General features: G+C 38.2%; 1 protein-coding gene across 3 annotated transcripts in view; it reads right to left on the bottom strand.

Moving 5' to 3' along the window:
* The window catches only part of LOC140737898 (uncharacterized), an 86,174-nt gene that overhangs the window by 47,166 nt on the left and 11,666 nt on the right, over nt 1-27,342 (bottom strand). For 2 of the 3 annotated variants that reach the window (XM_073064676.1, XM_073064674.1), the window contains exons 2-7: nt 12,672-12,857; nt 12,377-12,488; nt 11,066-11,142; nt 6,735-6,843; nt 4,770-4,875; nt 2,036-2,124 (exon numbers count right to left, since the gene is read on the bottom strand). In XM_073064676.1, coding sequence (XP_072920777.1) covers nt 2,036-2,124; nt 4,770-4,875; nt 6,735-6,843; nt 11,066-11,142; nt 12,377-12,488; nt 12,672-12,825 — 647 coding nt within the window. In that variant the 5' untranslated portion in view covers nt 12,826-12,857. The remainder of the gene's footprint in view (nt 1-2,035; nt 2,125-4,769; nt 4,876-6,734; nt 6,844-11,065; nt 11,143-12,376; nt 12,489-12,671; nt 12,858-27,342) is intronic. The other variant, XM_073064675.1, reaches the window with a different exon arrangement.

Genomic DNA, 27,342 nt, shown 5'->3' with positions numbered 1-27,342 from the left:
CCCCTCCCCCTCCCACTTTCAAATCTCTTACTATCTCTTTTTTCCATTAGTCCTGATGAAGGGTCTCGACCCGAAACGTCGACTGTACTTCTTCCTATAGATGCTGCCTGGCCTGCTGCGTTTCACCAGCATTTTGTGTGTGTTGTTTGAATTTCCAGCATCTGCAGATTTCCTCGTGTTTGCATTTTCAAACTAAGTAAACCGCCACTTTACCCCATTATCACTTTAATCATGTATCCTACATTTTCTCTGCCAATTCTGAATCCTCAGTCACTGCATATCTGGTAGTTGTGCATTCAGCTGCCTGAATTTCTGGTCATGGAATTCCTTCCCTAAACTTTTCTACCATTCTGGAGACCAAAGAATCTTCAACAACAGATAAGATGCTGGTGAACTCAACAGGTCAGTTAATCTTGCCCCAAAGAGATTTTTTAATATTCTTTTTAGTAGTGTTTTTTGACATCCTCTATCTTTAAATCTTAGTTTATATACACAGTGGATGCATTGTCTTTGTTGTATACTTAATTTTCTAAACATTTCTACTGTTGATGCACCATCAATAACTCACGCTGAGACTTAGGAAGTGAGATATCGGCTTTTATTGACTGAAGAACAACACTACATCCTGGGAAAATGAGGGAGAGCAGCAGACCACAGTCGCCTTTATACAGGGGTCTGTGGGAGGAGCCACAGGAGCAGTCAGACAGGTATATCTAGTTCACCACAACTGTCTACTTTTGTCCTGTTTCTCCAATATGCTTACTGCAATAAAGATGCATTTTCTCTTAGAACACACAAAGAATCAGAGGTGCGAGATGGGCTGGCTGCTCCCCAGGGTTTGCCCTGCTCTGTGCTGGACTGAGAGCTTCTGAATGGGCTTCTATGGCTGCAGAGATGCCTGGCGTTAAGAACCTCCATTTTGAATGCTGTTTACTTGCTTTATTGTTTGCACAATTGTTTTCGTTTCTCTGGGTGTTTGGTGGTCTTTTGTTTTTTTCTATGAGTTCTATTGGAGTTCTTTGTTTCACAGCTGCCTGGAAGGAGACGAATCTCAAGGTTGTATAAGGTATATGTACTTTGATAATAAATGCACTTTGAAATCAAAGCTTACAATGAGTCATCTCAAAGGGTGAGAAAGATAACACAGGGTCAGTACACAAGGCTAAAAACGATTCCATATAAGCAGAGACATGGCATTGTTACTTTCTCAGAGATGGCACCATCACCGCAGAGATATTATAGATTATCCAGGATTTAGAAATACAAGGCCAAACAGGCTCTTCTGGCACGATGAACTGCACCAACCTAAAACCCACCTATTTAAGACTAGCCTAATCACAAGACAATTCACAATGACCAATTAACCTACTAACCGGTACGCCTTTGTACTTCGGGAGTAAATGGTGCACCTGTGGGAAACATACACAGTTGCAGGGAGAACATACAGTCTGCTTACAGATGGTGCTGGAATTGAAGACCAAACTCTAGAATGACCTGAGTTGTAATAGCATCACATTTACCTTACATTCTACTAACTAAAGAGGTTAGGCAGTGAAAACACAAACCATATTTCTACCAGTTTCCAGCATCAACAGAGCCCAATTTTGGTCATTAAAATCCATTCTATACAACCACAATTTCCTTTCCTGACTTTCTCATTAATGCCGTAAATCTTTTATAACCATTATGTGATACTGAAGGATCACACTAAAATGTAGCAAAGCATTAAGCATGGAACCTTTTACACAGGAATTTTACAAATAAGACATAATTTCTAATACTTATCTGTCACATGTAAAGTAAGTCTGCAAAGTTAGCCATAATATTATATAACTTTATCATGGAAAGGCAAAACACAATGTGAAAGGCATTAAATTAGTGAAGTCTGAACACTATATTATTTAAAATATAATTCCCATTAGAAATAATGCCTGAAATCTGATCATAGTTTCACATTTAATAGGACTGGTTTGGTACATTTGAACACTTAGCATTCTTATATGAACAACTGTAGTTTAAGTATACGAAAGGATACTCTACAGAGAAGCAATCTGCTCCATCTGGAACTTTCTGGATGTAATCATCCATCAAATTTTCCACCATGTCATTGAGTATTGAGCGAACCTAATGAAAACAATTAGTTATAATAATGAACAGTCGTTTTACTGAGCTATCAGTCATGGGGCTACTCAATTGTCTGTTGCAATTATATTCAACATAAGGGCTTTCAATGCAGACCATTGTGCAAAATGCGAATCACACTGAATACAAGTGGATACAACTGGATAAAAATACATTATGATCAATAATAATTCAATAATGCTGGAGATTCTGTCCAACAAATATGAATGGAATTGAAGGGAAAAAAGAAAGGACACATATGACCTAAAATGGTATTATGGATGGACTGATGTATAAGAATTTTTAAAGGGGGAAAATTAGACTGTCAGTCTTCATACAAGATTGAACTAACAAATGAACAGGCAGTCTGTTTTAATGATGTTTATGAAGGTACAAATATCAACTTCAGTCATTGAAAGGACACTTTTGGTCAAAATGTCAATGACATAATTTACATCAATCAAAAATAGGATGTCTGTATAGAAAGATAGACAGACTGACAGGCAGACCGAAATGGAGCTACAGTTTAACATGTTACCTGAATGATAACTTTTTGAATGACATACAGTAATATTTGCCCAATACATTATCATAATAGGTTGTGAGCTCCAGTTTCTACAGTGGGACAGGATTCCCTTTATCTTCTGAGTGCAATCATAGAAATTATTAATTTAAATGGTATAATGACACTATAATAATCAAATATACTCTCTAAAGTTTTAATTTTTCCACTTGTGACCAATAATTCAGGGAATGTTATAAAGTGATGTCAAAACTGAACTTGCCTGTTAGACACATTATTCTCTCATGTCTCAAAAGGACGAAGACAGTAAAAATATTTCCATTTCCTCATATTACACTTCTTTTTCTTTATGTTATGAAACTCATTTGTTTTTACTTCTATTACCCAGTGATAAAACACAAATTAATTTCAGAAATACTTTTCTGTATTCCAAAGTCACAAGAGAAAAATGCATAAAAGTGCCCAATAGAAACTTAAAGCACAAAATAGTACTAATAGTACTAAAAGTACAAATTCAATAAGAAGATTACAGAGTGTAACAATCACTTTCAGCAGCTCTATAAGGTGAGTTGAACTGTGCAGCATGGTGGAATGAGGGCTCATTTTGTCAACACAGGTCATAATAAACAAAAGGTGCGATGTAATTTCTAACAGTTGTCAACTCCATTTATCTGATAAGTCTGCCATTTGGTACCAAGTGCATACATCTACTGATGCCTCAGGACACATCTTCAGTGATGTTCCTGGAATCATCGGGTGTTTTGGGTCTTTCAACATCATACATCCTTCTCCAGGTGACCCAGCTGGGGCTGATCAGACCCCAGCTTGTGTCCAGATGGCTAGCTACTTATGACTCCATGGCTCCCCTCTTTTGATCCACAGCCATCCTGAGGCCCTCTCTGCTGCATCGGTGGTACTGCGGATGGCTCTCCTCTTCCTCTCTCCTTCGATGCCCAAATTGCTGAAGGCTCTGGCTAAGGAACGGGCTGCGAATCCCCTACAACCAACTTCCACTGGGAGACACCTCGCTCTCCATCCAGCCTGCTGGCAGTTGCTGACCAGTCCTGCATACTTAGATTGCTTCCTTTCAAAGGCCTCTTCCAAGTGATCTTCCCATGGGACTGTCAGCTCCAGCAACACCACCTGCTTCGTAGACTCAGACACAAGGACAATGTCTGGTCGCAGGGTAGTGACTGCGATATGGTTGGGGAACCGCCAGTCTCTTGCAGAGGTCAGGATACCTGCCGATGATCTTTTGGTGGGTATTGGCTGCTCCCCAGCTCTGACAAAGGCAATGGTCTGCTTGGAGGGTTGGGACCGCTTCGCCCACTCCACTCCTGTGCTGATGGCTTTAGCAATGATCTTCAGGGCCTGATCAAATTATCTAAATCTTTTAAAAAAATACCTTTGGATCTTGTATATGATCCAAATATAAGTTAATAGCCAGAAAAAAATAATTGAAATATTATATTTGTAATAAAACAAAAATATACCCTCTTTTTTGCAATGCAGTTTACGATTCTGCTTTCCAGTTAATCAAGTCACAAGTATTACAAAATTTAATACAGAGTTGGAATTTGTATTTAGCTTGATCTCCCTCTCTGCCAGCTGTAATGATTCTTTATGAATTTGGTTTAGTCGAGACCTAAGTGCCCATGGCTAACTTCTAATAATTTGCAGCTGATTTTAGGAATTTCCAAGGTTGATTTAGAAAGTGGGAAAAATGTAACTTTTTTTAAAGTGTCTTCTTGCAGAGAGTGGAATTCTATACCCCAGAGGGTTGTAGAATCTAGATTTTGTGGGGAAGTAAATAACATTTTGGAAGGGATTGGGGGTTAAAGAGAACTGGGTACAGAAGAGATGATGGACCTGGGACAGACCAGCCATGGTCATTTTGAATGGTGGCATAGGCTTAAGGATCCAAATGGCTTTCTCCTTCTTCTATTTTTTTCAGTTTCTTACTTAGCATTATAATGTAGTGCAAAGTAGAACAATCTTTTCTCCATCTCTTCCATATTGCCTTTGATCTGGATGTGTTCAAATTGATGATTGCCTATCAAAAAGAACACATTAAAATAATTATTCCTTCCCTCAGGCTGAACTAAAAAAACTTCTCAGAACTAACCATGTTGATGTTTCTGATCTGATACGGTTCTGCTCCTTCCTCTTCATTATATGAAATTAACTTTTTCTCACAGTGTTTAGTATTTCTCAATCTGTAATAAATACAACTGAAACATTTGACAAATGCATACATGCAAGTTAGAAGATTTCTACTTTTTTTATCAAATACAAAATATATTCAAAATTAAGCACAAATATAATTTATATTTCAAGGCAAACGTTTATTTTTTTCTGCCTCAGTAACATAACCCATAGTTTACCATTTATTCTTATTGTCCACTAAAATCTTTGTATATGCTTTTGTCAGTTCTGAACCTAATTGCTCTGATGTATTTCCAGTTCTTCTCCCAACCACTGTCCTCCACAGCCTTCCTGTCCCAAATCAAGAAAGCCTCAAATTCAAAATTTGCATTCATGCATTTCACTCTCTTTATGGCCATACCCCTTCTTGTCTTCACATGTCCCTTTACCTCATAATCTATTTCTTGTAACATGCAAATAACATCGAGGCAAGTACTTGTATGTCACCAAGACTTAGAAAGCTACAGAGCTATGTGGGGAGGTGGTATGTGTAGATAAGTACAAAAGTGGCAGAGATGATGGGCTGAGGGTCCTGTTTCTGTGCTACATGCCTGAATGATTTGATCACTCTATAACTTTACAGTTCCAGACAGGAATTATACAAATTTATCTCCATAGGATTACATCAACTGCTTCAGTCCATTCATTTATTTTAGTCATGCAACTTAGAAGTCAATATGAACAGGTTGTTTATGTAGAAGGGAAACCAGCGATGCAAAAGGGAACATGAAGATAAAAGGAAGTACAACAGGAAAGCCAAACACCTACTGGGGGTCAGTGAGAATGTGATGCACTCTAAGCTAACAGCAGATGTTGCAGAAGGCAGCAATGTCTTGGTGTACTGTACAGTACATCACATTCCAGATTAAGTCATGGGCCATACCCTAATAGAGGAGCAGGTACAAAACCATATGCATAAGATCCATCGATTGTTGATCCAAGCAACTGGAGGACGTCGTACAAAATTACACAGACTGGACAGTTATTATGGATATTTGTGTTTCTTTCCTCTTTCAGTATTAAAGGAGGGATGTAACACAGATGGATTATGCTAATTGGGTGTAAAGTCATGCCTTCAATGAGAATGCTCCTCTAAAGGTGATGATCAGAACAACGCCAAAGAAAAGGTGCAGTAGAAACTATACACTCTATGAACCCCTTTAAGTATAGGATTGACCAAACTGCTCTCTTTATATTGTGGCAAATACTTAGTGTAAAACTAGACAGAGTTCAAAGTGAATTTATTACTGAAGTACATATATGTCACCATATACAACCTTGAGATTCATTTTCTTGTGGGCAATCACAGTAAATACAAGAAACACAATAGGATCAATAAAAGACTGTATGCAACAGCACAGGCAACAAGTATGGAAAAAGCAAAAAAACTGTGCAAATGCAAAAGGAAAGAGATAAAAAGAAATAACAATAATAAATAAATACTGAGAACATGAGGTGAAGAGTCCTTGAAAGTGAGTCCATGGGTTGTGGGAACAGTTCAGTGATGGGGCGAGTGAAGTTGAGTGAGAATTGGATTGCCTGCCCTGCCCAGTTCTACACTGAAGTATTTGCTCATCTCTAAGTTCTTATTTTTAATAAAGCACTTTGTTAGCTTAAATAATCGAATTGTTCCTTGATTCATTATGACTAAATAAGGGAAAGATACTAAAACACCAGGTACTGTACATCATCCTAGCAATGGGAAGGCAAATTACCCTTATCTATTTTTACAAATATTCATGGTCATATTCAAAAATTATAATAAATGCTAGAAAGCACTCGCAGATTTTCATGGATGAAAATACACTTCAAATATGGAAAACAAAAAAAAAACTAAATTGTGAAGAAAGGTAAATTCATTTGTACATAAAAATAAACCATAAACCTTAGCTCTTTAATTCGGTCTTCCATGGCTGGGAGATTGTTCTTAATCTGAATAATTCGAGCTTGAAGGGCACTTTGATCATCGTGTATGTGTGAGGGAATCATAAATTCTGTAAACAAAATGAAGAGGAAGAGAAATTTTTAAAATACTGTATCTTATAAACCAGTATCAACAAAACAAAGCACAATATAATTACGTGAAAACAAAAAATGCTGGAGATATTCACCGTATCAGTCAGTATCTGTAAAGAGAGACAACTGGAGTAAATACTTCAAATCAATGATACTTCATCATATCTGGAAAGGAGTGGAAACAAGGACTTTAAACTGATGAGAGGAGGCAAGGCAGAGTAAACAGAGGAATGCCTATGAGACACTGGAGACTAAAGTTGTCCAGTGGGCAAAATTTGCATTGGTGCCATGTAAGTAAGGTTGATGAAGGCTTGTGCATCACAGCTGGTGTGTTTGTGAGAACTGTCCAGGAGGATTTAGGTCACCTGGACCAGATAGTCTACACCCCAGGCTTCTGAAAGAGGTAGCTGAAGAGATAGTGGAGGCATTAGTAATAAGCATGGATCCAGAGCTCTGGAAAATTGGAAATATCACTCCACTCTTCAAAGAGGGAGAGAGGCAGAAGAAAGGAAATTATAGGCCTGTTAGTCAAACCTCAGTGGTGGGAAGATGTTGTAAGTGAATTGTTAAGGATATGGTTTCAGGATACTTGGAGGCACATGATAAAATAGGCCATAGTCAGCATTGTTTCCTTAAGGGAAAATCTTGCCTGACAAGTCTGTTGGAATTCTTTGAAGAAATAACAAACAGGATTGACAAAGGAGAATCAGTGGATGTTGTATACATGGATTTTCAGAAGGCCTTTGACAAGGTATCACACATGAGGTTAACAGCCCATAGTATTACTGGAAAGACATAGCATGGATAGAGCGTTTGCTGATTGGCAGGTGGCAATGAGTGGGAATAAAGAGAGCCTTTTCTGGATGGCTCCCAACAGCTAATGGTATTCCACAAGGGTCTGTGTTGGGACCGTTTCTTTTTACATTATATGTTAATGATTTGGATGAGAGAATTGATGTCTTTGTGGTCTATAAAAAGATAGGTGGAGGGCAGGTAGTGTTGAGGAACCAGAGAGGCTGCAGAAGGGCTTAGACAGATTAGGAGAATAGGCAAAAATGTGGCAAATGGATAGAGTTGGGAAATGTATGTTCAGGCACTTTTGTAGAAGAAATAAAAACATAGGCAGTTTTCCAAATGGAGAGAAAGTTAAAAATCTGAGGTGCAAAGGGACTTGGGATTCTTTTTGCAGGATTCTCTAAAGGGTTAATTTGAAGGTTTTGTCAGTGGTGAGGAAGGCAAATGCAATGTTAGCATTAATTTCAAGATATCTAGAATATAAAATCAAGGATGTAAAGTTGGAGCTTTAGAAGGCAATGGTGAGGCCTCACTTGGAGTATTGCCTGTAGTTCTGGGCACCTTATCTAAGAAAGGATGGGTTGACTTCAGAACGGGTTTAAAGGGTGCTCATGAAAATTATTCCAGGATTGAAAGGCTTATCATACGATGAGTGTACAATGGCTCTGGGCCTCTACTCACTGGAATTCAAAAGAATGAGGGAGGATCTAATTGAAACCTCTCCTATGATGGGGAGTCTAAGACCAGAGGACACAGCCTTAGAATAGAGGGATGTCCACTTAGAATGAAGAAGAGGAGGAATTTCTTTAGCCAGAGAGTGGCAAATCTGTGGAATTCATTGCCACAGGTGGCTTTGGAGGGCAAGTCATTGGGTTTATTTAAGGCAGAGGTTGATAGATTCTTGATTAGTCAGGGCATGAAGGGATACAGGGAGAAAACAGTAGATTGGGGCTGAGGACAAAATGGATCAGTCATGATGAAATGGTGCAACAGACTCAAAGGGCCAAATGGCCTAATTTTGCTCCTATATCTTATGGTCTTATGCTCTAAGGTAAATAGAAGAAGATTAATGGGAACAAAAAAGGGGGGAAATAGTAATATTGAAACTGTGAGATGTTGGAATTGTGAATCATGACAGAATGTTTGAAATACTGAGAAGGTCAAGTAACATTTGTTGAACTTGAGAAGCACTGAATGGATAACATTATAATAGTGTGGCCAGTCCTCATGCAAACAGGAAAGGCTTGTTATCAAGAAACACCAGCATGGTAGCGTAGCGGTTAGTGTAATGCTTTACAGTGTTCAATTGTTCAATTCCTGCTGTTGTCTGTCAGGAGTCTGTGGTTCTCCCTATGACAGTGTGGGCTTCCTTTGGCTGCTGTGCTTTCTTCCCACATTCCAAAGGCACAGAGCTTCAAGTTAGGGTTATTAATTACGGGCGTGCTATGTTGCTGCCAGAAGCACGCTGACACTCTTGGGTTGCTCCCAGCACATCCCCAGATTGTATTGACGCAAAATGACGCATTTCACTGTATATTTTGCCGTACATGTGACAACTTAAGCTAAAATTTATCTTAAGTGGTTTAATTCAGTGTCAAATCCCATGGCTACAATGTGCATAAGTGGAAGATAAGATGCAGCTCTTCAAACTTACAATGGGCCTCACTGGAACTATACAAGAGGAAAAAAGTTGGACCTGGATCTCTTATTTATCTCAGAACTGTCTGGCTTGAAGGTCATCATTCTGTGACATTAACTCAGCTCCTTTCTCTCCACAGCATTTCCAGCACTCTCTATGATTTCAGAATTCATAGAACTAATATATTCTGCATTTCAAGGTTAAGTAACTTTTCATTTCTACTTTCTCATTCATTTCCCTCTCTTTACAGGAATCAGTCAGATCATACATAATTTGCATGCCTTCAGTACCCTCTCTTGGACGGCATCAACAATATATGTGTCACCTGACAAATCTCCATAAAATACCTCATGTCACTACATGTTGAGCTTCTATTTGTCCTTTGGATAGTTACATGGATGGAAGGGGTATGGGGCTATGGTCTCGGAGCAGGTTGAGGGGAACAGGTAGAAAATTAGTTTAGCACAGACTAGATGGGGCCTGTTTTTATGCTATAAAGTTCTATGACTTTGTTTTGCAAAAGACTGGTCTGGCCCCAATGCTGGGGAACATTCCACCCAATTGGACCACGTCATCCCTTTTGCACCTTTTTAAAACTTTTTGGGCAGAACACCTCTGGCCATGTGTCAATCCAGACAATTTAATTCACTGAGGCTACGTCCACACTGGACCGGATAATTCTAAAAACGTCGGTTTCACATAAAAACAATAGTCGTCCACACTATGCGTTTTAAAAAATATCTCTGTCCACATTAAAACGGATGTTTCGGTGAATCTCCTCCTACTGTGCATGTGCAGGACACGTCTACTGAAAACAAGCGACATGTTTGGTGTCGGATCTCGCTGTGAAAGGCTTGCTGCGCGTTTGTCCAGTTATAGACTAGAAAAACTTAAACGACAGGCAGCTGTTGGCTCTCGCGCAGGAGGACTTAAAAGTAAAAACAAACACAAATACTGGAGCATATGGAGGCAACCAACAGGGAGTTCACAGATAATATGACTCGGCTGACGACGAACATTGAAAAACTGACTAACTCTGTTGCATTAATAATGCCCCTTGTTAAATGTATAAAACATGTCTGCATCAGTATTATTTTGTATTTCCATACAATGTTACATTAGGCTGCTACACATCTATTGTCAGAGAAGTACTTGCATAAATAAGTAAACCACCTTCATACGAGCAAGGACAGAAAACAGGGCAAAGTGAGTATACTTATTTATTCAGTAAGTTATGGGTCAAAGTATTTGGTGAGTACATTTCTACCTCTTCTGGCTTCAGTCTCATTGCCGGCTGTTCTGAAATTGTTAGCTTGCGTTCAAGAAAACAACGAAATGGCGCGCTGCCATCACAATCTGTTCCGGCACATCATGACAGCATTTTCAGATTTCTCCGGTTACCCCATCCACACTGCTCTGGCCAAGCAGCATTTTCAAAATTACACACTCTGAAGAGCATTTCTGAAAATCTCCAGTTTCCGGGGATGAAAACGCCGTTTTAGTGTGGACGGAGGATAAAAACGAAAAGAAAAAGCTTCGGTTACCAATTTATCCGGTGTAGTGTGGATGTAGCCTGAGTTTAAATTCTTCAGTAGCCACATTGGGGTTGAACTTGTACTCACGCATTATTCATGCAGTAATTTAACCATTACACTACCTCTGCTCCCCATGCTTAGAAACTGATGTACCCATAATGGAAATATTGCAGGATTAGCAGCTGATCAGCTTCAATTACTTTTTTTTTTACTTGGACGAACTCCCTTTACCTGTTTTCAAATGTTTCTTCTGTAAATGAAGCTCATAAAGTTCCTTCTTCAAACTTTCCTTTAATTCCTCTAATTTCCTTGAAAGAAAAACAGGGAAAAATTCAATCCTGAGAAATTAATTCATGTAACACCAGGCTTTGTGCAGTACTAAATTAAATTTCCAAAATCAAATTGTGAAAGAAATTTGAGGACTTCTAGTGTACTAGCTCCTTTTGCAAATTAATACCACCAAGTCTCTTGCCATTTAAAATAAACTACTTTATTTGCAAGTGTATGCTATCCTACATTAAAAACAATCAATATACTGTACCTGGATAATCTAAACATATTAACTTTGAAATTCATGCTCACATTTTCTAGACCTTCCCCAACATACTAACCTTGCAATTCCATTTTGCTTTCTCAGTCACCCTTCATTTTTTTTCCCAACCCTTAATTCAGCTTGCAATCAACGTACACCTCATTGCTTTGGAACTTACTCCCTTTTTCTTCTTTAAACCTTTCTTTTTTTGAAATTATCTTCATATACTTAGATTGGTAGCTCCTATTTACCATTCATAAATATGCTATATTGTTGGTTGAGATCATCTTTATTAAAGATGTAATATGAAAATAACGTTTCATAGAATTTTTTGTAGGGGAACTATACTTTAATATTAAAATATTGAATTATCTGTTTAACTGAAAAAAACGTAAAGAAAATTTCCAAAGGCCCACTTAAATTGCCCTTACAACAATAATGCTCTTGACCCAGCAATAAATATAATTCTAAAAAATTTACTTTATTTTCAGAAACAAAATTTTGGCTTTCAAAATACTTAGTAGGCTACATGGTCGGCACAACATTGTGGGCTGAAGGGCCTGTAACGTGCTGTAGGTTTCGATGTTCTTTGTTCTGTTCTTATATAGACCATGGATCAATCTCAATGTTTGTGCTTTCTCTACTCTGTGCCATGACACTTGTTAAAACAATAAGAAATCTAAAAACAACATCAGAGGAAATGAAGTGTTTGCAATTATATGAAAGAAAACGAAGATTTTGTGAGGGAAAAAATAAGGTAAAGATTGAATTAATCATTAATGACAATTAAAGACTTTGATTTCATTTCATTTAAAATCAAAAGGTGATGCATTTTATAATGAACTCAAATTTCTAATCTTGACAAACTAATAAAAACAGAAAAAAACGGAATCATTAATTAAATCCAAACATATTCAAACCTAATTTATATCTTAAGCTTCTACACAAGGTATGCCAATGTGATAGTGAGGTAGCCATGAAATTCCCAAAAAATACTGTAGGATTTTGACCTGTTTTGTGCATGATGCTCTTCTTTCTTTACAAACCACTCATATCTGCGTCTCACCAATATTTTGTCAATTAGCTGTTGATTGGGGCTTCCGATAGTAGTTAGTTTTTCATCTGCGCAAAGGGAAAATTAGGAAAAAATGCATATTATATAAAGTACTATGCAGTGAAGTTTCACAAGGGTACATTCCTTAATAATTGAGTATGTACTACAAATTTTACAGGACAGTCAACAAAAGTAAAACATAACCACTGTGTTAATTCCCTCTGATCCAACTGCCCTTTAACGTAACTTACTTTGGTTTAAAGTTTCTGCACAGCTTTGATTAATTGGCCCCAAGGCACGAGGTCTGCGATCCATTCTAATCTCCCCTCTCAAGGTTTTGCCAGATAAATGATTCTCAGCTGGATTTCTTCCTGTCCATTGTTTGGAAATAGGTGGCAGATTCATTTCCCTAGATACTGTACGTTTAATAATGAAGCCTATGATGAAAATAGAGGAAAGTCAGTAACATCTTGTTTGTTAAAGATACAATATTAAAATAAAAATCTAAGAAGTGGGCCTTCTTTAATATTGTTAAAACTTTGCCAGCAAAGCTAGTTATGCAAATTCTAAGCAAGAGTATGTGAATAACTCCAGAAGATAGACTGCCATTTTCAACTTAGTAAATGTACTTCAGCAGTCAGTTCATCATTCATGGCACTCCTGCTAGTTCAATGCAGAACGTCAAATAGACAGGCAACAGAAACATTGGATTTGAATCTTATAGGCAGAGACTATTTAAGTTTACACTTTTGCATAAACAGTGAGCTAATCCAAATTGTGAAATAAAGAAGAAGAAAACAGTGATCATCTTGAATAGAATTTAAATGCTATTCTGACTAAAGGACCTTTAACTATTATTGTTAGAAAGCAATTCGGTAATTCCGTCAAAGGAACAGGGGTGAAAGGAAGTGCTCAGCCCAACTTTCTGTTACAAAATCACCTAAATCCAGGCAGCTCTTTTCACTATCTTTTCTCAGATGTACTAGAGTTTCATTAACTGTAAACATTGACTCAATACCTCTCTCCACAGATGCTTTCCAATCTGCTGAGTGTTTCCAGCATTTACTGTTTCAGCTGGAGTGCTTGTTACCTGTTCAACTGATATCATTGTGTATTCTGCTTATGAACTATCTAACAGTAATGATGCCACTGCAGCATTTCTCCACATCTTGCCATCACATAAATTTCTAGTCAAACATGGTTATAGATGCCGGGTCAACAATATAGTGGGGGCTAAAATATGAAGAATCAGAAGAGAAGTAGAAAGGACAAGAGACTGATTTGCAAAAAAGATGGTGAATACAAGACCAAAGGGATATTATAGTGAACAACGGAGAATATTAAACTATGAAGATCATGTGGCATGGGGATTAATCTGTTTGAAACAGAATATTATAAATCACTGTTAGCCAAACATGCAAAATAGACATTTTATATTTATGATGAAATGCAAATATTTTTAAAAGGTTAGATATTTCTGCACTAATAATTAAGCCAAAGTATGGTGCATGTATGAATATTGATTTTAAGTGTAACATTCATATTTTGGTTCTGTGAGAAGCAGTAATTTCAGCCCAATATTGTCATGGTGAATATACCAGAGCTTCAAACCTTTCATTAGTTTTGTTTTAGTGATTACTTTAGTTGGTTTAGAAACAATAATAGCATTTCAATTATTAACATGTTCTGATTAAACACAGTTGAATTGTTAATAATTCAAATATTATCACCTTATTAAAATGTATTAAGCTTTATAGCAGGGAAAATGGTTCTTGGGCACCAATGAAGGAGCAATCCATTTCACAACCCACCAAATTTTGCTTGCTCTTGTAAAAAAATTTGCAGCAGGCTGAAAAATAGGACAATGATTCGCTCCATCCTGTTATGTTTTGTAATTTCAAAACATTAAAATGATCCAAAGGAAAATAAGTCAGCTGAGAGATGCAAGTCTTAGCTCATGTTTATTTAAGAGAGGTGTGCACATAATATATGGTACCATCATGACATATACAAATCACATATGTTTTACATTTAACCTGTAATGAATTATGAAAACAAAGAATACATAATCAAACAATTTACAATATTACTCAAATATCACTGAAATGTTAAAATCACAACACTCCTCCCTGCTTAGCTATAAACTTCAACTCATATAGGACAATATATAATGCAACTACTATATACAGACATCCATAACATAGTAAAATTTTAAGTTGTCCCATTCAGGACTGAAGATTTAATCGCTGTAGATAATTTCTTGCTCTTGTGGGATAACATTTTTTCCTGACAATGGAAGTCACTCTGCTTGTGAAGTTTCTGGCTGGGAAAACAATCTCAGGTCTGGGGCCGGCTCTGTGGTGGTCAAGGGTGTTCACACAGAGACTACAGTAAATGGCTCCAACAGCTCTGGACTCCTTTCTTCTCCTTCTGGTTTCTACATCTTGAACTTGGAAAGGTCCATTTAGTTCACTGGAGTATTCACTTATCAATCCTTCAATTGCTCCCTTTACGATCTGATCTCTCCTCTTCGTTTCTTCATCCACAAAATCGTCTGACAAATCCTCTGTTTTTGTATCTCCACTAACTTCTTTCTGTTTAGCCTTCCATTCACCCAACTGTACTTTGCTCATTGCATTTACTTTTTGTCTCCCATTTGACACTCATGCAATAACCTTAATGCACACAGAGTAGATTCTTGTTCTTTATACGCACAGAAGTCGAATGCTTACAACTTTCCTGGAGCTCCTTGAACTCTCTTCCAGCTTAAGACCAAGCCCTATTTCACAAGTAACAGCTTGATAAATGTACCAAAAGCATGGTTCATGGCGTACAGCAAGGAGACAGTTGTGGCATCATCCAGTACCTTTCTTAATTTGATTTCATTACTCTATTGCAAAGGATGTGGCCTGCAAATGATAGACGGATCTCCAATGAAGTTGTACTCGTGACCCCACAATGCTGGCCCTCCTGTTTTTACCATATACAAGCCCAACATTGCTTGCTGGTTGTTGTATTCCACTGTTATGAATGTCATTCCCACCGGAATGATCTTTTCTCCAGTATAAGCTCTTAGTTGGATATCCACAGGTTTCACTTCAGTATCTTTGAAATGCTGTTCAAACTCATTATGTAAAATGAGTGAAACAGCTGAGCCAAAGTTCAATTCTATTTTAATCAGTTTACCATTCACTTCTGGTAAGATGGCATTGCATTTGGATGCAGCGGCCTCTTGGGGGCCAATAAGAGGTGTTTTTATTTCTTTTTTAAATGTCTTTTTTACAATCACAAGACAATGCCAGACTCCAGGTACTGCAAGTATACCCCATTGGTGAGCTGCTTGTTGCTGGAGGAGCTGGACTTGGTGTAGGCCATGTTGAAACCTGCTATAGGAAGGCATTGAAGGCATCGAAGTTGGTTCGCAAAGGCGGCACGCAGTGTAACCACGGATAATTGTCTTGGATATTTCTCTTGCGATTGCAAGACCATGTTGGACATTGATAGTGTAAGATGCCACCGGTCTGTTTCTCTTGTTTGGTGGGGAAACAGATGATGGGGAAGTTGTATGGCCTCAGTTATAGAGAGGACTAGGCCTTAAGCTGCAGGCTTGCCAGGATAGGAAATGCCAGAGGTAATATAGCGTGGCATCCATTCATATATATATTTGCATGACTGTATGCATGCTCACTATCTTGAACTTTTTGTGTAAATTTTGCACCTCGGACCCAGAGGAACACTGTTTCATTCGGCAGTATTCATGCATGGTTGAATGATAACTAAACTTGAATTTGATTTGAGTTGAATTTAATTTCTGGTGCAAGCCAATTTGCTTGTCTGTTGTTAGCTTCACACTGTAAATCACAAGGCCAGACTGCCCTGTGTCACTCTCATCACTATCAGAATTTTCATCAACAGCAGGCAGATTAATGCTCTTTTTGAATCTGCACCTTGACTTTTTAAACCTGTATCTCTTTCATTTGCATTCCATTTATTTTTATCTGCCCACCATACTCTTTGTACGTGTCCTATTTGGTGCATTTTCTGCAAGGTTTGCCATTCAGTCTGCTTTGGTCCGATGTATGTGAGCCCCTGCCCCAACACTAACACAATTTGTTCAGCCAGGCACGTCTCCATCTAGATGCTGCAATTTTGTTCACGCTCACTTCCATTCCTGACTTCAACTCTATGTTTCCATTGATACAGCTATTTCAACTGCTCTTTTAAATGTGAGTTGTGCTTCATTTATGAGCCATTTTAAAATGCTTTCTTGTAATACTCCACAATCTAAACAATCTCTCAATGCATCTATAAACCCATTATTGAACTGACAATGCTCAGACAACTTTTTCAATTTAGCTACATAAGCCCTCCCTTTTGATTCCACTTATGAAACTTACAAGTGTTCTGTAGTCAACAATAATTTTAGTTCTAAATGTTCCTGTGTTAGTTTCAGAGCTCAGTTCAGCTAGTTTGGTTGGAGTAGTTAAACTTCAAAGCAAACTGTATGTCCTTAAATCCCCTGCACTCAGCAAAATTGGCACTGGTTTCGCATCGGCTATTCCCAGTTGTTTTAAAAATACTGCTCAATCTGTTCAGTATATAAAATCCAGTTACCTCCTTTGTAATCAAATGCATCAATCTTTCCAATGAAACCAGCTATTTCTGTTTTCTTTATGATTATTATCACCCAATAGTCACTGTTTACAAACCCATGAATTCTTCTGTATTCTGCCTTTTTTAAAACTCAATTGTGACTTCCATTCCAAAGAACAAGCACTGCGCTGCTTTTTTTTAAAAACTCAACCATTTTGCTGCACCTCAATGGGTATGTAGTGGTCTCAGTTTCATTTTAAAATTACCTCGTCACCATTGTTCTGTTTTCTAACTTCAAAACATTCAATTCAAAAGAAAACAAGACAGCCAAGAGATGTGAGTCTCAGTTCCTGTTTACTTTAAACGAGTCGCACATATATCACGTGGTAACATCATGACATATAAAATTCATAGATTTTTATATATATAATCCATAATGAATTATTTAAAAGAACAAGAATGCTTAATCAAACAATATATTTACAATATTATTCAAATATTACAGAAATATTAAATGCACAACACATCCACTTTGCACAACTAACCAAGATTGCTTTCCCCTCCAAAGCCTGAAAAGTCCGGAAAATCTGCCAATCCATCATGATCAAAATCCCAGATTTGCTGGATTTTTGGATATTATAATTTGCTTATTGTGATAAAAGGTCAATCCAGAATTTGAAAAAGCAGGATCACTTTTGGAAGAATCTTATTGCATGAACCTTCACTTTTGAGGCTTACATATGAGATCTGGGTTACTCCAGGTTTAAAAATGTTGAAAAGAGTACATATATTTTATATTCGGTAACAACAAGCTACATTCCAATAGCATCTGACTTCTACTTCTAATCTGAGGCATAGGGAGATGAGCTAAGCATCAATTCAATTGACATGTTTGTTATTGATTGTACAAACCAATTTGGCACTCGAAAACCCTAGACCATATATCCCTTTATAAGAGCAGTCAGCGTCCAAATTACTGCCGTTCAGAAGCAAGCAAATTTAAAACTGGGGTCACATCTATCCACTCATGGTGAAAATCCTCATGTTCATCCTAGACAGAATAGGAAAAATGATCTATCCATTCAAAAAAAAATGCATTCTGTGCTGAAAGATATTTTTAGAATTCTTAGCAGCTACTTATGCTAACAGCTTGTGCATCTGTGCCGAAATAGCACCTTCTTCTTAACAATCTCTTGGCACTGAAGATGATTTGCTGTTTTTTTAGGCTCTGAAGTTACATTGCAGTTAATGCTGCTGCCAGGGACTCAGGTTCTGTCCTGACTTCAAGTCCTCTCTGTGTTTCTGTCATGTTCTCCTCATAACTTTCTGGTTTTCCTCCCTATCCCAAAAATGTGTTTTGACTAAATAGCAACTATAAAGTAATCCATAGATTAGCTAAGTGACAAAAGCAACTAAGATGAGTTGAGGGCAAGTTTCATGAAGTACTGAGAAAAATGAAAAGGTGCAAAATGGGACTGATGGGACTGCATGGACATGATGGGCTGAATAGCCTTTTTCTCATTGCAGTCAGAAGGTAAATAAGCCAGGGGGGCATTGGGGGAACAGCAACAGAAAGGCAGGAAGTACCTGATAGGGTAAATGGGTAGATAGTTTGTGAAGTGCTGCTCTCTTTCCCCCACTTACATAGGGCTTCAGCATGGTCATGATGCAGGGCCCCAGGATAACTCCTTGAAAGTAGCATCACAGGTAGATAGGGTCATAAAGAGAGCTCTTGGCACATTGACCTTCATAAATCAGACCACTGAATACTGGAGTTGCGATGTTATGTTGAACTTGTATAAGGCGTAGGTGTGGCCAAACTTGGAGTATTACATACCATTCTGGTCACCTACCCACAGGAATGACATCAATACAATTGAAAGAGTACAGAGAAAAATTACAAGGACTTGAGACTATGAGTTATAGGGAAAGGTTGAATAGGTTAGAACTTTGTTCCCTGGAACATAGCAGAATAAGAGAGATTTCATAAAGGGATAAAGAATTATTAGGAGTATAGACAGGGTGAATGTGATGCAAGCATTTTTTCCTCGGGTTGAGAGAGACTACAACAAGGAGTCATGGGTTAAGATGAAAGATGAAGCATTTAGGGGGAACCATCACTTAGACGGTGGTGTGATAAGTCCCTGAAACCAAACAGGAGTTTTCTCATGTCCACACAAGGTGGCCTGTGTTAGCACAGCAGACCTTGTCAGTGGTGTCAACAGGTGCAGCGGGCGAATGACATACTTTGAAGGCCTGTAACAGTGGCAACACCCAGCGCCAAGAGCTGACACGATGAAATGGGGCCAATGATTCAATACCAGTTATTTTATGATTACAAGAGGCAGATCCTTTAGCCACTGTTCAGGATACACTTACAATGTCAGTTCATGAATTCTGTCAACAGAAAGATACATGACTTTGGTGGATGGACACATGAAGGTCATGGCAATAGATTTCATTATTCTGGAAGACAGTTGGTTTCTTTGCCTTGCTACTGTCACCCCAAAGGGTGACATTCTTGAAGACAATGGCTAACATCGAGCTAAATGTCCAGTTAGAAGACCTTGAAGTAGTGACCTACATACTCTCAATTTCACTCAAAGCAGCATCAAACAAAAACAGAGGCACTATCAAACTTACTGGAGCTCTTTGAGGATATAATGAACACAGTGGATAGAGAGGAACAGATGAATGTTGTATACTTGAATTTCCAGAAGGTGCTACATAAAAGGCATATCCATGAGATACGAATACAAGGATTTGGGAATAATGTTTTGGCATGTACAGAGGATTGGTTAACCAACAGAGGCAGAGAGTATTTCTCTGGTTAGCAACCAGTGATCAGTAAGGTGCTGCAGGGGCCATTGCTGGGCCTGCAACTGTTACTATATACATTAACTATTTAGAAGTGGAGACCAAGCATAGCAGATCTAAGTTTACTGCGTGGAAAGCATACTGTGCAGAGGATGCCAAGAGTCTGCAGAAAGGTATACAGTAGATAAGTTAAATGAGTGGGTAACAATCTGGCAGATGCAGTATAGAGTTGGTAAATATGAGGTCAACCACTTTTGGAAGGAGAAATAGAAGATCAGATTATTATTTAAATGGTGAAAGATTGCAGCATGTTTTTGTGTAGAAGGATTTGGGAGTATGTGTGCATGAATCGCAAAACGTTGGTTTGCAAGTGCAACTGTTTATCAAGAAGGCAAGAATGGAACGTTGCCTTTATCAGCAGACGAAATGAATATAAGTACAGAGAGGCTAAGCTGTACAGGTAAAGCCACAACAGGAGTACTGTGTGAGGTTCTAGTCTCTTTACTTAAGAAAAGATATACTGGCTTAGGAAGTGGTGCTGAAGAGGTTCACCAGGTTAATTCTGGGGAGGAGGGGGTAGTCAATGGTGAGAAACTGAGCTGCTTAGGGTTATATTCACTGGAATTCAGAAGAATGACAGGGAATCTTATAGAAACAAAGAAAATTACGAAAGGAATAGATCAGAGACAGGCCAGAAATTTGTTTGCACTCATAGGTGAGACTAGGGGTGGAGATGAGGATCAGCTGCTTTTCTCGGGGTAGTGAATTTGTAGTACTCTGCCCAGGGAGAACACACACACACACACACACACACACACACACACACACACACACACACACACACACACACACACACACACACACACACACACACACACACACACACACACACACACACACACACCACCCTTTATCCAAAATGCTTGGGGCCAGAGGTGTTTCAGATTTTGTATTTTGTTGGATTTTGGAATATTTGCATCTATATAATGAGATACATTGGGGATGGGACCCAAGTCTAAACACGAAATCCATTTATATTACTTATACAGCTTATACATATAAACTGAAGATAGTTTTATGTAATATTTTTTAATAATTTTGTGCTACAGTAAGTAGTCTTTGTTTTACATATGTACTTAACAGTAAAAATTATTACATACCATTAAAATAAATAAAATGTGCAGGGTAACAAAAACAGGATCAGCAGAAAACCTGAATCAGCAGATGAACAACAAAAGTCTCAACTTACGATGTATAGTTTGATTAAAAGGTTACAGTACATTTGTCTTTGTATTTGTTTAGGTTTTATGACAGGTATTAAAGCAAAAGATTGAATTAATTACAAGTAACTAATGAAAATTGAAAAAAGACAACATTTTATTTTTAGGACAATAATGATGCTGGTCTTGCTCACCCTTCAATTTCTCTGCTTCTTCATAATCAGCAGAAACACTTTATCGCCACCAATCTTTAAAAATTTAATGTCATGCCATTTCTTAAATTTCTGCAACCAGCCTGTTGAATATTTACAATTACCTTCAATTTTCAGTTCATCATGATAGAGAGCTCCTTATTTCATGACTGGCATACTGTTAAGTGGCATATGTTCACTCCAGCAGTGATGAATCCACTCTTACAATACAACATCGGGATCTTCATTTTTCACTTTATGTAGTGTTTTTCTATTTTTCATTAACTTCTGTCCATTACTTTCAGCATAGAACTTCAACAGCTTGTCCTTCTGTTTCTCCAGGTCATAGATGGAAGTTGTTGCAACACCATAATCCTCTATCAGATGCTTCAATGCTGACAACTTTTTCCAACAAATCGACTTTCTGGGTTGTAGATAAACATAAATGCTTCCTTCACTGTTATCCATAGGATAACTGCAAGCCCTTTTGACATTTTCAGCAGTATCGTCACCACACACAGCAACTAAGCACAAATCACATGGTAACCACTGTGAGTAAAGCACGAAGGTCTGGTGACAAAACTGGCAGGCACCAACAGGGCCCTACTCAAAGTACATGAAGTCACTTCTCAGAACTATCTGTGATGTACATAGGCCTGCATATCACCCGGGAACCTTCCCAGTGTTTTGTGGAATCTTCCATTGGTGGTGTCACGTCAGCACCCAAAATAAATTTCGGAGTTCAGTGGTTTTCAGAGTTTGGAATTTTGGATAAGGGGTGCTCAAACTGCACATCGAAGGCACAGTTAGATAGATTTTTGCATGGTAGTGGAATTAAGGGTTACGTGGAAAAGGCAGGTAGGTGGAGCTGAGTGTATGGCCAGATCAGCCACGGTCTTAATGAATGTAGGATTGATTGGCCAGTTTTCCTACTCCTGCTCTTATTTCTAATGTTCTTATGTTTTAAACCATTTTAAAAAACAAAAAATATGTAGAGTATTTTACCTCTTAAAAATATCATTGAGAAGCTACTTTGTTGCAATGGTTGGTAACATATCTTCACATGGGTAAGCCATATGAAATAAACAAGGTTTAGCCAAGTATAAAGGACCCAGGGGTACAGTAGAAGAGAAGCCAAAGGACATTCCAATTAGGACAGAACTGTTATGATCTTGCCCTGATCATACTAGAACACAAAGGAACTGAATATTTGGTACCAAAACTCCAAAAAACAAGTCAGACGGTCTCTGTGACAGTCCTGCCCTAGTTTGACTAACCAGCATTCAACACCTTGCACTTGTGCAAGTTGAAACCCATTTGCCATTTACAAACTTATTAACCAACTACATTTTCAAAGAAGATAGAAACTACAGCACAAGACAGGTCCTTTGGCCCATAATGTTATACCGAACTAATTAAATTAGTGAAAAAGAATCTGATACCTTCCCGGCATTTATAACAAATAAATTCTTTTTGGGCTTCCAGTGGGGTACAGGAATCAATTTTAACCGATGTTTTAATGATGAACTCTGCCATCTTCATCAGGGATGATGACTTCATAACCCCATTGTCCATCCCTCCTCGTCCAAGCAGTCTTCCACTGTCCCACCTTGTTTACAATAGAATTCCTGTTCTTACTTGGAGTGAGATCTTCACCTTTGTTAAAATTCTGCTTCCCTAGTTTTATTCCAAAGGCTTCCATCACCAGGCAGTCCCAAAAGCCATTGGCATGGCACAGTAGTTTTGTGCCATCGAAGTCAGTCCTATGGCCATTGCGAATGCAATACTCTGCTACTGTCGATTTCTCTGGGTAACCCAATCAGGTACACCTCCTGTGCTCCTTGATGCGGTTTCCACTGTCTGGCAGATATACTCTGCTCTGCATTCACAGGGTATCCTGTAAACGCCAGCCATCCTGAGTCCCAGGTCATCTTTGCTGTGATTTGAGCTTCCTTATGGGTTTGTGGATGGTATTGATCCGGTACTCCTTCAGGATCTTAGCAATCCTTTCAGAAACCGTGGAAATATAGGGAAGATAGGCGGCAGTGAAGGGTTCCTCCTTGTTGTTAGGCTTCCTGGTTTTGCTGTTGGCCCTTTTAAGGGCCCGATTGATTTCCTTCACCTTGTAGCCATTTGGAGAGTCTCCATGAAGAAATATGACAATTACGTACAATGTTCCTACAGAATGGCTACAAGGTGAAGGGCTAGACATACCAAGCATCACTCCTGATGAAGATGGCAGAGTTTGTCATCGAAACGTTGGTTAAAATTGATACCTGCGCGCAGTTGGAAGCCTGAGAAGTTTATTCATAATTAAGTTAGTAATTGAATGCCCAACTAAATTAATTCCTTCTGCCTACACACACATAGTCCATATCCTTTGCCTTCCTTCACATTCCTGTGCCTGACCAAGAACCTCTCGAACACCTCTGTCCTATTTGCCTCCACCACCACCCCAGGCAGCCACCTGTCTGTGTAAAAATCTTGCCCTGCACATCTTTGAATTTGCCCCTTCTCCTTTTAAATACATGCCCTCTGGTATTGGACATTTCAGACCTGGGAAAACCCGCATTTAAATCATTATAGGTGACAAATATAAGTTAACCTAACACCAATTCCTGTGGCACACCACTGATCACAGGCCTCCAATCCAAAAAAGCAACCCTTCACTATCACTTTTTGACTTACATCACCAAACTAATTTTGCCCATCTCACCCTGGATCCCATGTGATTTAATCTTCCAGACTAATCTACCATGTGGAATCTTGTCAAAGGCATGGCCAATTGGTCAACAACCACTGCCTTGTCCTCATCAGTCCTCTTTGCCACCCTTCAAAGAACTCAATTAAATTTGTGAGACATGATCTCCCATGCATAAGGCCATGCTGATGATTCCTATTCAAAGTTCAAAGCAAATTTATTATCAAAGTGCAGATATGTCATCATATACAACCCTGCGATACCTTTTCCTGTAGGCATACTCAATACATCAATAGAATAATAATAACCATAACAGAATTAATGAAAGACTGCTCAACTTGGGTGTTCAGCCAGTGTGCAGAAGACAACAAAATGCAAATACAAAAAGAATAAACAAATACATAAATATCAAGAACATGAGATGAAGAGTCCTGGAAAGTGATTCTATTGGGTATGAGAACATATCAATGATGGAACAAGTGAGGTTGAGTGAAGTTATCCCCTTTGGTTCAATAGCCTGATGGTTAAGGGGTAATAACTGTTCCTGAACCTGGTGATGTCCTCAGTCCTTGCCTTTCCAAATGATGGAAGACCCTATACCTCAGAATACTCATCTGTAACTTTCCCACCATTGTTGTTTAGCTCATTAAGCTGTAGTTCCCTGGCTTGTCCTTCCTCTCCTTTCTAAATAAAGGGATAACATTTTCCACCCTCCAGTCTTCTGGTAACTCACCCATGGCTAAACTTGATGCAAATATATCTACCAGGGCCCTTTCAATTTCTTCCCCAGCTTTCCACAATGATCCCAGGATATTGGTCCGGTCAGATTTGATTGATCAACTTAATATGCTTTAACATCAGCACGCCTTCTTTTGTTGGATATGTGGATATGTTCTAGGGTATCACTGTTCATTTTCCTTCTTCCCTGCGATCAACTGAGATGAGAAATATTCATGTAAGATATCACCCACCTCCTTTAATTCCACACGTAGATGCCCACATTAATCCCCAAGGGGACTTACTTTCTCCTTAGTTACTCTTTTGGTCTCAATGTAGAATTTCTTGGGATTATCTTGTATCTTATTTGCCCGAGCTATCCAATCTCTTTTTACCTTCCTGGTTTATCTTTTGTGAACAACTTCATTTCTTATACTCCTCAAGGGATAGGCTTGATTCCAACTGCCTGTACTTGTCAACTGTCTCCTTCTTGTTCCTGACCAGGGCCTCATCAACCAAGGTTCCCAAAGTCTGATCGTCTCACTCTTCACTCTAACTGGAACATACCGTACCTGAACTCTCCCTACCTCACTTTCCACTTTGAAACATCCTCTCCTAATCAACCTTTTCAAGTTCCTGTCTAAAGCCTTCAAAATTTAATTCTTTAACATGTGGCAATTGATGGTGATGAGGTTAGAACTTCAGGATAGCATGCAGAATGCTGAACTGGGCCAAGGAACAGCAGGTAGTGATCAATGAGGCTGACTAACATGGAAAGAAAGAATAACATAAAAAGCATTGCTTGAAAACTGTAGATACAAGAGATTCTGCAGATGTTGGAAATCTTGAGTAACATACATAAATTGCTGGAGGAGCTCAGCAAGTCATCTACGTAAAAACTGTAGGTGAGATGAGAAAAATTGGATGCCCATACACATAAAGATAACAGGATAATTTAATGAAACAATTACATAGTGAGTTTTGCATTATTAGACAAACAAAATATAAAAGCAACAGTCACTAGTTAGGTCACAGCTGGGATACTATAAACCACTTTGGGCACCATTCTTCAAGAAAGATAAAAATAAATTACATTTACTGGGAATGAAAGATTTCAGATATGAGGAGAGTTCAGATACTTGGGATAGATCAAGAAGGTTAATGTTTAAAAAAAAACCCTCTAGACTGATAATAACATTGCAGTCAACTTCTTGGTTTAACATCTGTTCTGGTAATGCACTGGATTCTAAACAGAATAATAAATTTGTTTTGACAGTCAGTACTGAGTTTCATACATTGAAAAATTTGCTCAAACATCACATTTTCTTAGAGGTCAGCTGGATAAATTATGAGTAAAGTAATTAAGTCACAATGTTGCAGTAATTAATAATTTTCAAACATGTTCCTAAGGTAAGCAACTTTTCTTCTTTTCTACTGTGGTATCTGGAAATGTAGAATGCAGATGGTGTAAAGCAATAGACATAAAGCACTATCTAAAAAAAATAGAATTGCATAGCAAAGATCCTCACAATGGAATATAAGCAAAGCTTGAATCATTTTATATCAGAAACAGCTGTGAATATAACCAGGGCCAGGCTGTCCTGCCCTAAAATGTTACATTCATATCGTAAAAGATTATTTGTTGAATAATTTCTTCTACTGCTGAGCGCCAAACTAATGCTTATGAGTCTATGAGTCTTTTTTTTCAAACATCCTGTGACAAAACTGAAATTTTCAAAAGGGTCACAAAATTTCTCAAGCTAAATAACTTTATACTTATTGTAACAATGAATACATCTCCAACAAAGGTAAAATTAACTCAGCAACTAACAGGAATGAGGAAAATAATGTAAAAATCTCCAAAGGAGAGAACACATATGTACCACATTGTATGACGTGGGCAATCGTGGTCTTCCATCTGTCTTTAATCTGAGAAGTTCTAATCACCCCTTCAAAACTTTTAACTGCCCATCCCTTCATGTATCTACCAACTGTGACTTTTTCTTCCATTAATTTTTCCCGTCACTGCTAGGTACTTGAGCTTCTCTTTCCTTAGTGCATCCCAGAAATTCTAGCTGCCATTGCCTGATCAATGATATCAGCTCTCTTCTTAATCCAGCTTTTCACAACACTGTGCTTCCACAATACTTTCATCATTCTTCTCAAAAGCCACATTTCTGCAGTTTCGAGTCTTCCCTCATTTTGTTTTGATATTGTCCAATATTTATTTCCATAGGTTAGTTTTGAATGAACATAGCACCACAACACTTCCCAGTTTCGTACCCATGGAAATTACAGTATGGTTTTTTAATACCTTGCTCAAATGTGGATTTAGCAATACCAATCCTTATTCTAACCTCAACACCAGCTCCACTGTCAGATGGTATTGTGTTCCCCAAGTAATTGAACTTTCATATTCTTTCACTGTTTCGTTACTCACTTTCAGTTTGCATGTCTATATTTCTTTCTTCTTTGGGACAACCATACAATTGGTTTTTGTGCAGCTGATGGGCAATCCTCTCTTTGCACGTTCTTAGATGACTTTATCTCATATTTCCTGGAGGTTCTCTTTTTTGGAAATAACTATCAGCACTGTGTCACCTGTGTTTCATAGGTTATCCAAATTATCATGCCTGGAATACTGCTAATTCCTCTTAGAATGTTCTCGCTATAGAGATTAAAT

The sequence above is a fragment of the Hemitrygon akajei genome, chromosome 13 (assembly GCF_048418815.1).
Source record: "Hemitrygon akajei chromosome 13, sHemAka1.3, whole genome shotgun sequence".
NCBI lineage: Eukaryota > Metazoa > Chordata > Chondrichthyes > Myliobatiformes > Dasyatidae > Hemitrygon > Hemitrygon akajei.
Note: the sequence above shows the minus strand (reverse complement) of the source record. Positions and strands in the feature narration are given on the sequence as shown.